The sequence below is a fragment of the Lathyrus oleraceus genome, chromosome 1 (assembly GCF_024323335.1).
Source record: "Lathyrus oleraceus cultivar Zhongwan6 chromosome 1, CAAS_Psat_ZW6_1.0, whole genome shotgun sequence".
NCBI lineage: Eukaryota > Viridiplantae > Streptophyta > Magnoliopsida > Fabales > Fabaceae > Lathyrus > Lathyrus oleraceus.
In genome coordinates, this window is record NC_066579.1 from 114,995,640 (window position 1) to 115,010,155 (window position 14,516).

A 14,516-nucleotide genomic window follows, 5' to 3' on the forward strand; every position below is an offset into this window, starting at 1 on the left:
TTCCCTCCTCGAAGAATGAATCCGTTAAACTCCATTTGAATGCTCATGAAAAGTGATGAAGAAGATGAAGTGGTTGGTGAAAAGGTTGGATTTTTACAAAATCCGACAGGTGAAATTGAAAATGGAAAGTGGAATAATGATTTGTGTGGTATGGTGGTTAGGAAAGTATGAGCTTTTTATGGGTTCAAGGATGTTTTTCCAAGGTGAAAAAATGGGTTTGGGAGGTTGTAAGTTGCAAAAATGGTGAAGAAAAGGGTTTTGCCCCGACCATTTACAGACGTTGTGGCGGGCGCCATAGGTCCTATGGCGGGCGCCACAAAGCCAAATCTGGTTGGGCCAGATTTTGGTCCTTTGGTTTTGGGCTTCTCTTGTCTTTTGGCTTTGAGGGGTCTGAACAGCATTTGCCTCGTGAGTACCTAGTATCATTGGCTTGCATAATTTTTACAGAAGTAAAAATAAAAGACAAAAACAAAAATAAAAATAAATAAAAATAAAACGAAAATTAAATATTAGACTGATAAATAAATAAACAACTAAAAATAGAAAATGCAAAATAAATCAAAACATAAGGTATATATATATAGATAAAAATAGAAATATCAAGGTATTCATATAATATTTAAAACGCGATAAAATAAGTTATGCAAATACGAGAAATATATAAAAGAGAAATAAAATGAAATGAAATGGTGAGATCAGGTAGTAGGGGTGTCGTCTGCCTGAGTGGATCCACGGAGCACGGTTATCTCCTACTTGAGCTCTGCGATCTCTTGATATAGACAATCGGCTTCAGTAGAATGGGTGAGATCAGACACTCCTATCTGTAAAGTGAGATCCGCCACTTCCTGTCTAAGCTCTGCAATCTCTCTACGGCACTCAGCAATCTGGGTGCGTATGTCGGGTGTCTGCAATGAATGATTATTAGAGAAAACAGTGATTCTAGGAGATAGTGGTGTAGGCGTGTATTCAGCAACGGGTCATCATAGGGTCTGGCTGTGTGAAATAATGGATGGCCTCACTGTCGACTAGCAATCGGAACTGATATGGGTGGAAAGAGGCTCTCCTCATCAATCCTCTAGTCAAACAGAAATCGATGTCCATGGTAGTGTATCCACAGTAGATCCGAAGATGTGACAGCTTGCGAGACAGATCTAAAGCGACAGCAATCTGCGTGATGATTCCACCAACATGGATGACTCCTTCGGTGGATCTGGAGATACCGCTGAGACTGTATAATAAAAAGTTCCCACATGCTACTGGACGAGACTGGGATGCACAAAATAATAGGAAGATCTCCTCTTCACTCAGTAGTGTCTCTGCATCCGGTCTTCCCAGGAAGGAATGTGCTAATATCATCTGAAAATATCTGAAGGATGGGTATGTATGACATAAGATAGCTGCATAGATGGATCTTGGCTTCCGCCACCTGATATATCACTCCAAAACTTCTCCACCTCCTTACCCAGAAAATATCCCATAGGTGTCTCCGAGATAGCATCAGGAGTGGTCTGGAAACCCAACAGGTCGCCGAACTCTTTCTGGCTGAAGGAGTACTCAACTCCAAAGAGCCTGAAGGCAGCATACCCATCTGCTCCAGAGTATGGGTCATAGTCGAATGAACTCAGGAATTCCAATGTCAGGTTCCGGTATGTGTTACTCAAGTCATCAGCAAATTCGTCCCAGTGGAGCTGGTGGCTAAGGAATCAGATACTCGGCTCGATACCCAGTGCCTCCATACAATGCTGATCAGGGTAACGTGTGGGTGCCATAGGGCGCTGATACAGGGCGATGTAGCGCTCTCTCTGAGCATTATCTCTATAGGAAACATGCATGTCATCGAAACCCTGCATCCTGTAAAAGTTAAGAAAGTGATCCTGAAAATGCAAACCATTCAAACTTTTAGTCACTATGCAAAATATGATAAAATAAAATAAAAATAAAATTAAATAAAATGCGAAAAAGTAAAATGAAAGAAAAATCATGGGTTTCCTCCCACGCAGCGCTTGTTTAACGTCATTAGCTTGACGATCATAATTTATACACCTGTAGTAGTAGAGATCGGTGGATCAATCAGGGTGTGGCTTGAGTAGTATGCTGGAAAGTCTCCTCCTTCGTAGAGCTTCAGTCTTTGTCCATTTACAATGAATGGAATACAGGTTTTGTTCTTGATTTCTACGGCTCCTGATCTCAGAATCTTGGATACTTCGAAAGGACCAGTCCATCTTGAACGTAGCTTTCCAGAGAAGAGTCGTAACCTAGTGTTGAAAAGGAGAACAGAATCGCCTACATTGAAGTTTTTCTTTACTATTCTTTTGTCGTGATAGGCTTTTGTCCTCTCTTTATATATTTTTGCATTCTCGTAGGCAGATTTCCTAAGTTCTTCTAGTTTATGAATGTCTAGGGTACGCTTTTCTCCAGCGGCTAGGTAGTCTAAATTCAAAGTTTTAATGGCCCAATAGGCCTTATGCTCTAATTCGAACGGTAAGTGACAGGATTTTCTCTAGGATTTGTTTAATCTCCCTATTAGATACTTCTACTTGGCCACTAGTTTGTGGGTGGTATGGTGTTGCTACTCTATGCCTAACTCCATATTTTCTTAAAAGTTTGTCAAATATTCTCGATATAAAGTGTGATCCTCCATCGCTTATGACTAAACGTGGTGTTCCAAATCTAGGGAATATATAGTTTTTAAATAGTTTGATTACTACCCTAGTGTCGTTTGTGGGTGCGGCTATAGCTTCAATCCACTTAGACACATAGTCTACAGCTACTAAGATATATCTGTTTCCTAAGGATGGTGGAAAAGGTCCCATGAAATCTATACCCCATACGTCAAAGAGTTCTACTTCCTGAATGTTTCTTAAGGGCATTTCATCTCGTGTCGAAATGTTTCCAGTGCGTTGGCATCTATCACATTTGACAAGGCAAGCATCGACATCGTGCCACATGGTAGGCCAGAATAGGCCAGCTTGAAGAATCTCGGCGTATGTCTTAGAGGTGCTCGCATGTCCACCATAAGGTGCAGAATGACAATGCTCGATAATACTATTTACTTCTTCTTCTGGAACGCAACGGCGAAAAATGCCATCTTTACCCCTTTTGAAAAGGAGTGGTTCGTCCCAATAGAAGTTTCTCACATCGTGGAAGAATTTCTTCTTGCGGTGGTAGTCAAGATCAGGGGGTACTATATCAGCAGCTAGGTAATTAACGAAATCTGCATACCAGGGTACTTTACTTATTGCTAAGGAATTTTGGGGATGCTCATAAGGATCTAGATTATTATCTTCAATGGTTTCTACTCTAGCGATCAGTCTATCATAGGAGAAATCATCATTTATGGGTACTAGTTCTGGTTTTAGATGTTCTAGCCTAGAAAGATGATCAGCTACTACATTTTCAGTGCCTTTTTTATCTCTTATATCTAAATCAAACTCTTGTAGTAATAGAATCCATCGGAGTAATCTGGGCTTGGCATCTTTTTTACTTAATAGGTAACGAATGGCAGCATGATCGGTGTAAACGATAATTTTTGCTCCTACTAGATAAGATCTAAATTTGCCTATAGCAAAAACTACAGCGAGTAATTCTTTTTCAGTTGTTGCGTAGTTAACTTGGGCAGCATCTAGGGTTCTACTGGCATAATAAATGGCATGTAATTTTTTATCTTCCCTTTGTCCTAGGACGGCTCCAACTGCATAATCACTAGCATCGCACATTATCTCAAAAGGTTCTGACCAATCGGGCGGTTTCATAATAGGTGCAGAGATTAATGCTTGCTTTAAAAGATTAAATGCGTCATCATATTTTTCATCAAAAATGAATTCGGCATCTTTCATTAAAAGTCCAGTTAAAGGTTTAGTGATTTTGGAGAAGTCCTTAATAAAACGCCGGTAGAATCCAGCGTGTCCAAGAAAGCTTCGGACTTCTCTGATGGTTTTTGGTGGTTTTAGGTTTTCTATAACTTCTATTTTAGCTTTATCTACCTCTATACCTTTTTCGGAAACTATATGTCTTAAAACTATTCCTTCGGTCACCATGAAATGACATTTTTCCTAGTTTAGCACGAGGTTAACCTCCACGCATCTCTCCAGGATTTTCTCAAGGTTAGCAAGACAATTGTGGAAATCAAATCCGCAAACCGAGAAATCATCCATAAACACTTCCATGATACCATCTAGGTAATCTGCGAATATTGACATCATGCAGCGTTGGAAAGTAGCTGGGGCGTTACAGAGGCCGAATGGCATTCGTCTGTAGGCAAAAGTTCCATAAGGGCATGAAAAGGTAGTTTTTTCTTGATCTCCGTGGTGAATAGGTATTTGGAAGAATCCAGAGTATCCATCTAGATAGCAGAAGTAAGAATGTCTGGCTAGACGCTCCAACATTTGGTCTATAAATGGTAAAAGGAAATGGTCCTTCCTAGTTGCTTTATTTAATTTTCTATAATCTATACACATCCGCCATCCTCCTTCTAAATGTTTTGCTACATGTTCCCCTTTATCGTTCTGCATGACTGTGATGCCTCCCTTTTTAGGTACTACATGCACAGGGCTCACCCACTTACTATCCGAGATCTGGTAGATTATACCTGCCTCAAGTAACTTAAGAACTTCCTTTTTAACAACATCACTCATTATAGGGTTTATCCTTCTCTGATGTTCCCTAGAGGGTTTTGAATTTTCTTCGAGCGAAATCTGATGCATGCATACGGATGGACTTATACCTTTCAGGTCAGAGATATTATATCCTAAGGCTGAGGGGTGTCTTCGTAAAACGTCTAAAAGTTGGTTCGTTTCCTCTTGGCTCAAGGTAGCACTGACTATAACTGGACGGTTCATCTTTTCATCGAGGAACTCATATCTCAGGTTCTTAGGCAGTTCCTGAAGTTCTAAGGTTGGTTTCTTAGGGCATGGCATAGGATCCGGGGTAAGGGATAAACATTCGTAAAGGTTATCATCGATGTAACATTCTTTAAAGTCATCATCTTCCTTTATGGGGGTTGATGGTAACTTAATTGTTTTTATAATTTGTTTTTGTTCTAATTCTCTAACACATTCATCAATGATATCTAAGGCATAACACGCGTCTCCCATCACAGGTGCCATAAGAAATTTCGAAAGTATAAATTCTATTTTCTCGTCACCTACCTCAAATGTCAACTTTCCTTTCTTGACATCTATTATGGCTCCTGCAGTCGATAAGAAGGGTCTACCTAGAAGGATTGGTATATCATTTTCCTCTTTGATGTCCATGACAACAAAATCAGTAGGGATAAATAGTTGACCTATCCTAACAGGAACATCTTCTAAAATGCCTATCGGATATTTGACAGATCTATCGGCTAACTGAAGTGACATCTTAGTGGGTTGTAATTCTCCTAAGTTTAATCTCTCACAAACTGCTAGAGGCATTAAGCTCACACTAACTCCTAAGTCTAGAAAAGCTTTATCGATGACATGATTACCCAAAAGACAAGGAATGGAGAAATTTCCAGGATCTTTATCTTTCTTTGCTAATTTGTCCTCGGAAATAGCATTACATTCCAAAGGCTTCGGATCATCAAGTCTACGTTTGTTGGTAAGGATGTCTTTGAGAAACTTTGCATAAGAAGGTATTTGGGTGATGGCTTCTGTGAAAGGGATTTCTACATGAAGTTTTTCTATAACTTTAATAAATTTTTGATACTGTTTATTGATATGGGTTTGTTTTAGTCTTTGCGGATATGGTATAGGTGGTTTATATGGCGGGGGTGGTACGTAAATTTTATCTTTAGGTTCTTCTCCTTTCTCTCGACCATCCTGGTTTTCAGATTCCTCTGGTTCCTTTACTTTGTCTGAGGGTTTGGTACATTCCTTAGAAGTTTCGGGTTCACTCAATCTTGGGTTTGGTGGCTCATCATAAGCGTTCCCACTTCGTAGGGTAATGGCATTGGCTTATCCTCTCGGATTTTGTTGAGGTTGTCCAGGGAATTGTCCTTCAGGTGTAGTCTGAGGGGCTTGGTTTAAAGCTACCTGAGAGATCTGGGTTTCAAGCATCTTGGTATGAGTAACTATTTGGTCAACCTTGGTTCCTAACTGAGTAATCAATTCGTTAACATGAATGTTTTGGTTCATGAACTCCTTGTTTTGTTGGGTTTGAGCGGTGATAAAATTTTCCATAATTTTCTCAAGGCTCGGCTTTGGTGGTACAGGTTGCATAGGTTGATTTGATCTTGGGGCTTGATAATTAGGTCTCGGAGGTGCATTATTTTGGATAGGGTTATTGTTTTTATAGGAGAAGTTCGGGTGATTCCTCCATCCAGGGTTATAGGTATTTGAATATGAGTTCACTTGCTCGGAGTGGGTTTCGTTCAATAGACTGCATTCTGCATATTGGTGTCCTTGGGTTCCACATATCTCACAATCCGACGAAACTGCGGCTACAGTATTTGGGTTTATGCACATATGCTCGACCTTAAGGGCCAATGCGTCCATTTTAGCTTGCATCATGTCTATAGAGCTTAGTTCATGCACTCCTCCTTGGGCTTCCTTCTTCTCAACTGTCGCTCGTTCGACTCCCCATGATTGATGGTTTTGAGCCATATCTTCGATGAGGGCACTAGCTTCAGGATAAGGTTTGTTCATCAGAGCACCGCCTGCGGCAGCATCGATGGTCATCTTTGTGTTATAGTGAAGTCCATTATAGAAGGTTTGAATGATTAACCAATTTTCTAAACCATGATGTGGGCATGCTCGTAACAACTCTTTATATCTCTCCCAAGCTTCGAACAACGATTCTCCTTGGTTTTGGGTAAATCTAGTTATATGTTTTCGAAGAACGGCGGTCTTACTCGGGGGAAAATATCTAGCAAGAAAAACTCTTCTAAGGTTATCCCAAGTCATAATGGAATTGGGTGGAAGGGAATCTAACCATGATAGGGCTTTATCTCTGAAGGAAAAAGGAAATAATCTTAAACGTATTGCCTCAGGAGAAGCTCCAATGGTTCTAAAGGTATCTGCTAATTGAAGAAATATTTTTAAATGTTGGTTAGGGTTCTCGGTAGCGAGACCTGCGAATTATCTCTGTTGCACTAGTTACAACAGGGATGGTTTAAGTTCAAAATTATTGGCTGGAATGATTGGGTTTACTATACTAGAACTAGGTTCTTCATTAGATGGTTGAGCGAAATCCTTAAGAGGTCTTTGGTTTTGATCTTCGGCCATATCTCTCTTAATTCTATGAAAGAATAAATGTGTGCGAGCGTAACGTTCAGGTTCCGCCAGAGGGTATACTAAACTTAAACTTCCGGTGCTGCGAGTTCTTGGCATTGACCGACGGGAAATAACCTATGTCTAAACGATATAACAACAGGAAAATGAAATTTGACGAAATTGGTCCCCGGCAACGGCGCCAAAAACTTGATGCGTGCTTTTTGCAAGTATACGAACGCGTCAGAGTAATATAAAAGATTGTCGAATCCACAGAGACCAAGTGTCAATCTATCGTTATCTGTTGTTATGGTGTTTATCGAAGGCAATCAAAATAGGTGTTTTTGTAGTGTGCAATGAAAAGTAAAGTGTTGAAATAAATTTAATTAATAACGACAGGGTCGAATGTAATTCACGTAATCAATTAATAATCCAAGTACTTGCTAATAGAGCTACTTATGGGCAATCTTTCCTACTTTGAAAAGAACTAATTTAATAGGAACTGTCGCTTTCGCATATTCAGAACCGAGTTGTACTCCCTAATCAAACCCTCTTATTGTCACTTATAAAAAGGTGCACATTGCGTTAGAGTAGTAAACCTATTTTGAAGAAATATAGTATCTTGACTAAGTTGAAGAGTATTATAACCTGGATTTCTTAACCAAAAGAGGTTCTTACGAACCAGACTCTATACTTATAAACGCGTCCGAAAATAGTTTTAAAATCTCTTTTCTTCTTAATGTTAAAAACTCCTAATGAACTAAACAAAGCGCTTTCGCTGTTTTTGAAATAGTTAAAAACAATTAAGTTTAGATAGACGTTGGATGGCTTTCGATCATACCCAACGGAATTGAAGTGTGGGAAAACATAAGTTGAAAGTTAAAATAGCCCTTAAGTGTTTCTACGAACAATTGTACAGATTATCGGTTCAATTACGATCCTCACATTCTAACCTTATAAATTTAGTTAGACATGATAAAGTAAAAGTGCATTAAAGTAAATAAAAGTAGTGCGAGTGCGGAAAGTAAATAATTTAAAGCGGGTGCGAGGAAATAAATGAAAGTAAAGCGAGTGCGAGGAAATAAATGAAAGTAAAGCGAGTGCGAGGAAATAAATGAAAGTAAAGCGAGTGCGGGAAATAAACAAAATAAAGCGAGTGTGAGGAAATAAATGAAAGTAAAGCGAGTGCGGGAAATAAACAAAATAAAGAAAAGTAATAAAAACCTGCTCCAATCGGAGGGCTGAGTAAATTGCAATGCGGAAATGAAAATGGCGGCAAGATTAACTTCCTTCCAAAGTGCTCCAAACTCGATTACAGACTCTATCACAGACTCTATTACACATATGTGGTAACACTCCAATGCGAAGCGATTACCACTATAAAATAATGAATATATGCCTAAGTGAAACAAAGTTGCTTCCGAGGTTGCCTCTGCTCTAAGTTTGGATGATTGTAAAAGTGAATTCGAGTTTCTATTTATAAGCAAGTAAAAAGATGGAAATGACTTGGATGCCCTTCAACTTGAAAATGGAGGGAAACTGTTTTCCTCTTGTGGCGCCCGCCACAAAGCCATGGCGCCCGCCACAAGCACAAAGTGAGGCGCCTTAGTGGATGTAGTGGAGAACGTGCGAGTTGAGGGAAGTTGAGCTTGGACACGTCATGGCTTGGTCTGTGGCGCCCGCCATTGGGTATGCCATAAGTACAAAATGATGATATTTAGGGTTTTTGGCTCTTTTTCGCTCCTTTTAAAGATCGGGGCTCTGACTAAAGTAAAAACCTGAAAACAAAGGAAAACATACCAATAACACAACAAAATGATAATAAAACGACTAGAATGCATGTGAAATCGGAGTCGAAAATACGTAAATTTCAGTGTTATCAAATATGAAATTTTGTTCAACATAAAATTTGAAGTAGACATCTTAAACTTTACAATGCATTTGATCCCACCTCAAAATCATAAAAAATGAATGAGTTATGTTCTTGGGAAGTTGACCCACAATTAGGGTTTCAGTCAAAATGACCAATAATGTCTTGGAATGGGAGATGAACTTAAAAGCTTCAAATCAATTTTTGATGAACATGAAAGTTGTTCATATTGTCCTTAAGAACATTTTTTCTTTTGGGATCATCTCCATTTGACCAACCCATAAAAAGTTAGGTCTCAGTGTATTTCAAAATAGTCAGATGAATTGACTGATCAACTTCTCAAGTCCACAACTTATATCTTGATGAATTGATGATTGAGAGAACTCAAATAAGTTCAAATATGCATGAAATGATGAATTAAAGGACTTCCCTTGATTGTATTTGATCATGGGCTGAGGTTGCTTCATGAGCAAGGCATAGTTGGATGAACAGATGAATTAGGGTTTCCTTGGGAACAAACCTCAAACCCTTTGACTTGCTTTGATCAAAATGATTAAATGAGATCCTTAGGGAGGCATATTTGATGGATGAGAGTTTTGAGAGCCATTACCATGCTTGCTTTCATCTTCTCTTGGCCATATCTTTGCTCAAAGGACCTCCTAGAAACTTTGGACCTTGTGATTACTCAAGCTACAAACAAGAGATGTTAGTGACATATTTTTGTGCTTTTGGTTAGTAAATAAAAGTTAGAAAAGCAATAATATACAAATCAAGCATGCTTGGTGACCTCAAACCAATCACAAGAGATCCCACCCAAAGGCAAAGGGAACCCAAATGCTTTATGATCCTTGAGGCTTTGCAAATGCAATGTTATGATGCCATGAGGGATCTTAGGGACAAAATTGGGGTCTTATAGTTATATTTCGTACTTGCATCACCTAAAATAACTTTATCATATATGTATAATTAATTTAAATTTGGGTAGACGAGTACACCTATCGATTTCAATTGTTGCATCATAAAAAAACAACGATAACACAATACATAATTTTAAGAACCCAAATAAGAATAACACAAAACACATATGTTTAATCATACAAACAAATAAGAAAGTTCCTAAATCAAACTTATATTTACCTCAATCACATCTCGGGCCACACTCTCCTGCATCTCCGGGGTCACACTCTCTCTCACCTCCTTGTTCACCCTCTCCTACACCTCCTAAGTCACCCTCTCCCGCACTTTATGGGTTTCCCTTTCTTGCAAATCCAGGATCACCCTCTCATCCACCTCCTAGGTCACACTCTACCACATAGTCATCCACTTCTTTTATAATGTTTTCTCTATCTCCTCCTGCATCTTCTCTTTCATCCTTTAATCTACTAGTTCTTTAATCTATATTTTATGCATTTCATCACTCTTTGATGATGATTTTAAAAATAACCTTGGGCCGACACCTCGTCCAACACCAAGACATGCCCTCCATACTCATTAGTTCTAATCATTTCTACCAATATGTTATGGCATTGTTGTGGAACAAAGACACCAACATTGGTTTTTTAAATAGTGAATCCTAATCACAAGTAAAAGTTTATTACCAAATTGAATTAAATAAAATTAATAATGTTGAAAAATATACTTACAATCTTATCAGCAAGTGTGAGTGTAGTCTGTGATGTGGACTCTCCTCTCCATCTTTGACGTGCTCTTTTCCTTTTCCCATGGTGTGTTGGTGGATATGGGCCACGATCAATACTTATAGAAGGATATCCTAACTCTTGTTTTCTTTGTTTTTTGTTATTTTCTCCTCTAGTTTATCATATCCTCCACGAGATAATCTATGAGGATGAATATTTTTTGTCTTATTCTCCTTTTCTTTTTGACTCTTATCCAGAAATTCGAGAGTGTTGCGAGACTCGAAAAATCTCTCCCAAATGTATTTATCAAGAAAACTATAAGTCACATATAAAGGCGTTAAGTCAGTACTCTTTGGATTTGTAATATAACTTGTTGTGAGTTTTGCCTTAAAGTCCTTCCAACGCTCACCAGTATATGATATCCATTTCTTTTCCAACATATCATCTTCAAGAAGAAGAATAAAATATTCTACATTTACATGATAAAGTTTGTATTAATGTTAAAAAAAATAATCATATATAATTGTAAAACAAATGATGATAGTTAAAATAAGTACCCCAAGTTCAGTCCATATACTATTTTTCAAGTCACCGTCATCTTGGCTCCAATCATCTAACAAAACATTCATTTTGTTTATACTAAGTAATGTAATATAAATCTTAAAAAATTTCGGAGCTCAACAATGAACCTCCATTAGTAATGCACAAGAGGAAGAAGATGATGAAGAGTTGTAGAGAGAAAGATAGAATGGAACATAACTAACTTTTGGAGCTTTCTCAAAATGCAGATTCTGTTATTTCTGTTACAAATGCAACTCAATTTGGGTTTATATATGTTCTCCCAAATTCAACTCAAATTCAAATGAAACCTCAAATAAAATACAAACTGAAATTCAAATGTAAATGAAAAACTAAACCAACTTAAGATGGATTATATTTAACATCATACCTTAGTTCATATTCAAGTTTAAAAATCGACAACACCAATTTCATCCTTCAAATTAGTGAAATGTTCAATTTTGGTTGCCTTGGTTAACACATTTGGATGTTGCTTCTGAGTGATGACATGAAAAACCTCAAGTACTCTATTATGGACTTGATTGTGCAGAAAATGGTGCTTAGTATCAATGTGCTTGCTTCTTCCATGTAACACTAGATTCTTAGCAAGACTTATGATCGATTTGTTGTAAATCATCAATCTGACTGGTTTGCTCATCTTGAACTTCAGTTCCTACAACAAATTCATCAGCCAAATAGTCTGACAATATAACAAATCATCAGCTACGTATTCAGTTTCACAGGTTGACAATGCAACCACTTGTTACTTCTTGCAGCACCAAGAAACGGCAGCTCCTAGATACATAAACATGTATCCTATAATGCTTCTTCTCCCCACTCCATCACCACACCAGTTAAAGTATGAATAACATACTAGCTCAACATCATATGATACTCCATATAGAAACAAAATTACATGCCTCAGAGTTTCTTTTACATACCTCAGAATCTTGATTGTAGCTTGGTAATGTGATCACTTTGGTTTACTCATAAACCTACTCACCATTCCAACTGTGTAACATATGTCAGGCCTGGTGTTACACAAATATCCCAGAAAACCAACCAATTGTTTGAAGGTTGTATCATATAAGTCTTCACCATTATCAAAGTCCAGCTTATGATTAGTCTCCGCAGGTATGACTGATGACTTACAATTCAACAACTCAAATCTTTTCAACAACTCAAGTTCATAATTCAATTGGTGCACAGTAATTTTCTTTTCATAATGCAAAACTTTCATCCCTAGAAAGTATACCATATTTCAAGGTTAGTCATATCAAACACATTCATCCGCACCTTCTTGAACTTTGTCAGAAGTATGTCATCCCCATAAAGACACGTCAGAATCAGAATACCATCAGAAATATGCTGCACATACACATCATATTCCCTTTACGAACATTTCTTAAAGAAACAAAAATAGAACTTTTGAGTTAATATATATTGTGTATTCAATTTTTTAAAAGTTAAAGTTTACAATTTTGACTTTAAAAAGCTTTTTAATATGATCCATAAAGAATTATAGTTTTACATAATTAATTTGTCCTAGTTCATATTAATCAAACCATTTACTCCTTAAAAAAATTCAAAAGAATTATGATAATATACACCTATTAGACACTCATCACATGTCATTTTTATGACTTATCCAAAATAAAAAATAAAATGTCTAATACATAAGTGTATAAGTGGTGGATGAAGTGTCACCAAACATTAAGCAACCTAAAAATAGCCAATGAAGTTTTCTTGGTCACACTCCTCAAAAATAGCACAACACCATCACAAATTAAATGTTAGATGAAGCGCAACTAGTGCAATATCCAAGGGAAAATTTCCCTATATAAATAATTCAATCTCAACATTAATCTTCAATTCAATCTAAACACTAATATTCAATTCAATTATTTCTTATAATCTTCAATTCATTAAGTTAATCAAATTTCATATCCAAAGAAAATGGATTCCGCAAGCTACAATGCTGGACAGACCAAGGGCCAAGCTGAGGTTTCCATACTCTTCTCTCATATACTCTCTTTACTTAAATTTTTTTATCAATCCAAAAAATGATAATAACATCTAGAAACTCACACACAATTATGAGAATTAGAGTTTAAACTTTAATGATGTTTAATTTAATAATATCAATTTTTGTGAATTGAACTAAGATTTACACTTTTTATTTTAATTTCTTAATAAATGTAAAGTTAATTATTTTTCTTAATTTAAATAATATATTATACATATTTATTTTGTTGTTTTGATAATAGGAAAAGACTAGCAACATGATGGACAAAGCTAGCAATACTGCTCAATCAGCCAAGGAATCAATGCAAGAGGTAACACAATTTTGATTTAATTTCAAAATTTATATATATTGTATAAAATAGAATTATAGCATAAGCTCATTAGTTAAATGTAAAAAAATTTCTAATTATTTTGTTTTTGTTTTTGTTATTTTATGTAGACTGGTCAGCAGATGCAGGCAAAGGCACAAGGAGCCGCTGATGCTACGAAGGAGACAATGAGCAACAAATAAACTAATTATGTTTGATAGATTATGAATATGTCAATTTTTAATTAGTTTCTTTTTGCTAAAGAGCATTTTATAATAAATGTTAAAAAAATGCTTTCTTTTTTTGTTTTTGGGATTTATTTTTTCATGTTTAGAAGTCTTGTTAATAAGACACTTTTGGTCCTTTAGGACTATGTGATGTAGTTTTGACTTAATTCATTAATGAATGAATTTTATATTTAATATTTTATTCTTTTATTTTACACTAATTAGTTAGGTATGCATTGGGAGAGATCACCAAGCACATTTGATTGTATCATACTTTATTTTTATTTAATTACTAACCAAAATACCAAAAATATGTCCATGTATAGCTTTGTTTCTTTTGTAGGTAGTGTGTGCATCCACCAATGCCTCATCAAGCTCACAACTAGGGTTTGAGACCCTCAATGTAAGGATATCAATCAAGAGATGGTTCACAATGGTTCTATACATCATATATGGATCCCCATGTTCTTCATTTATCATTTGGATCAAGCATTCATCAAGAATTTGAAGCTTGTTTGCCTTGGAAACCCTAATTCATCTAGGTATCTTGTGTGACTTCCTTAGCAAGTTTCTTCAACAATTGGTTCAATATATCAATGGATAATTCATTATACATCATATTATACATATATGCTCCTCCATAAGTCTAAAATATCAATAAACATTCAAGTTTGCAAGTTGATTCAAAGAGGTTGACTAGAGAA

The 14,516-nt window shown here is 36.7% G+C and overlaps 1 protein-coding gene and 1 non-coding gene across 2 annotated transcripts; both read left to right on the forward strand.

The window, feature by feature from the left end:
* Positions 1–6,711: 6,711 nt before the first annotated feature.
* On the forward strand, positions 6,712–6,818 carry LOC127117159 (small nucleolar RNA R71). Its single transcript, XR_007801915.1, has one exon. It is a non-coding gene; the product is annotated as a small nucleolar RNA R71 (small nucleolar RNA).
* Positions 6,819–13,137: 6,319 nt separating this feature from the next.
* LOC127120681 (late embryogenesis abundant protein 14-like) lies at positions 13,138–13,993 on the forward strand. The gene is made up of 3 exons (XM_051051199.1): positions 13,138–13,256; positions 13,520–13,588; positions 13,717–13,993. The coding sequence occupies exons 1-3, from the start codon at positions 13,209–13,211 to the stop codon at positions 13,786–13,788; spliced, it is 189 nt and encodes a 62-aa protein (XP_050907156.1). The 5' UTR covers positions 13,138–13,208; the 3' UTR covers positions 13,789–13,993.
* The last annotated feature ends 523 nt before the right edge of the window (positions 13,994–14,516 follow it).

Bases quoted from the DNA above. Each gene is read 5' to 3' on its own strand.
- LOC127120681 (XM_051051199.1), top strand. From the start codon at position 13,209: ATGGATTCCGCAAGCTACAATGCTGGACAGACCAAGGGCCAAGCTGAG. The intron at 13,257-13,519 runs GTTTCCATACTC...TTTTGATAATAG, and splicing joins AGACCAAGGGCCAAGCTGAG to GAAAAGACTAGCAACATGAT. The intron at 13,589-13,716 runs GTAACACAATTT...TATTTTATGTAG, and splicing joins CCAAGGAATCAATGCAAGAG to ACTGGTCAGCAGATGCAGGC.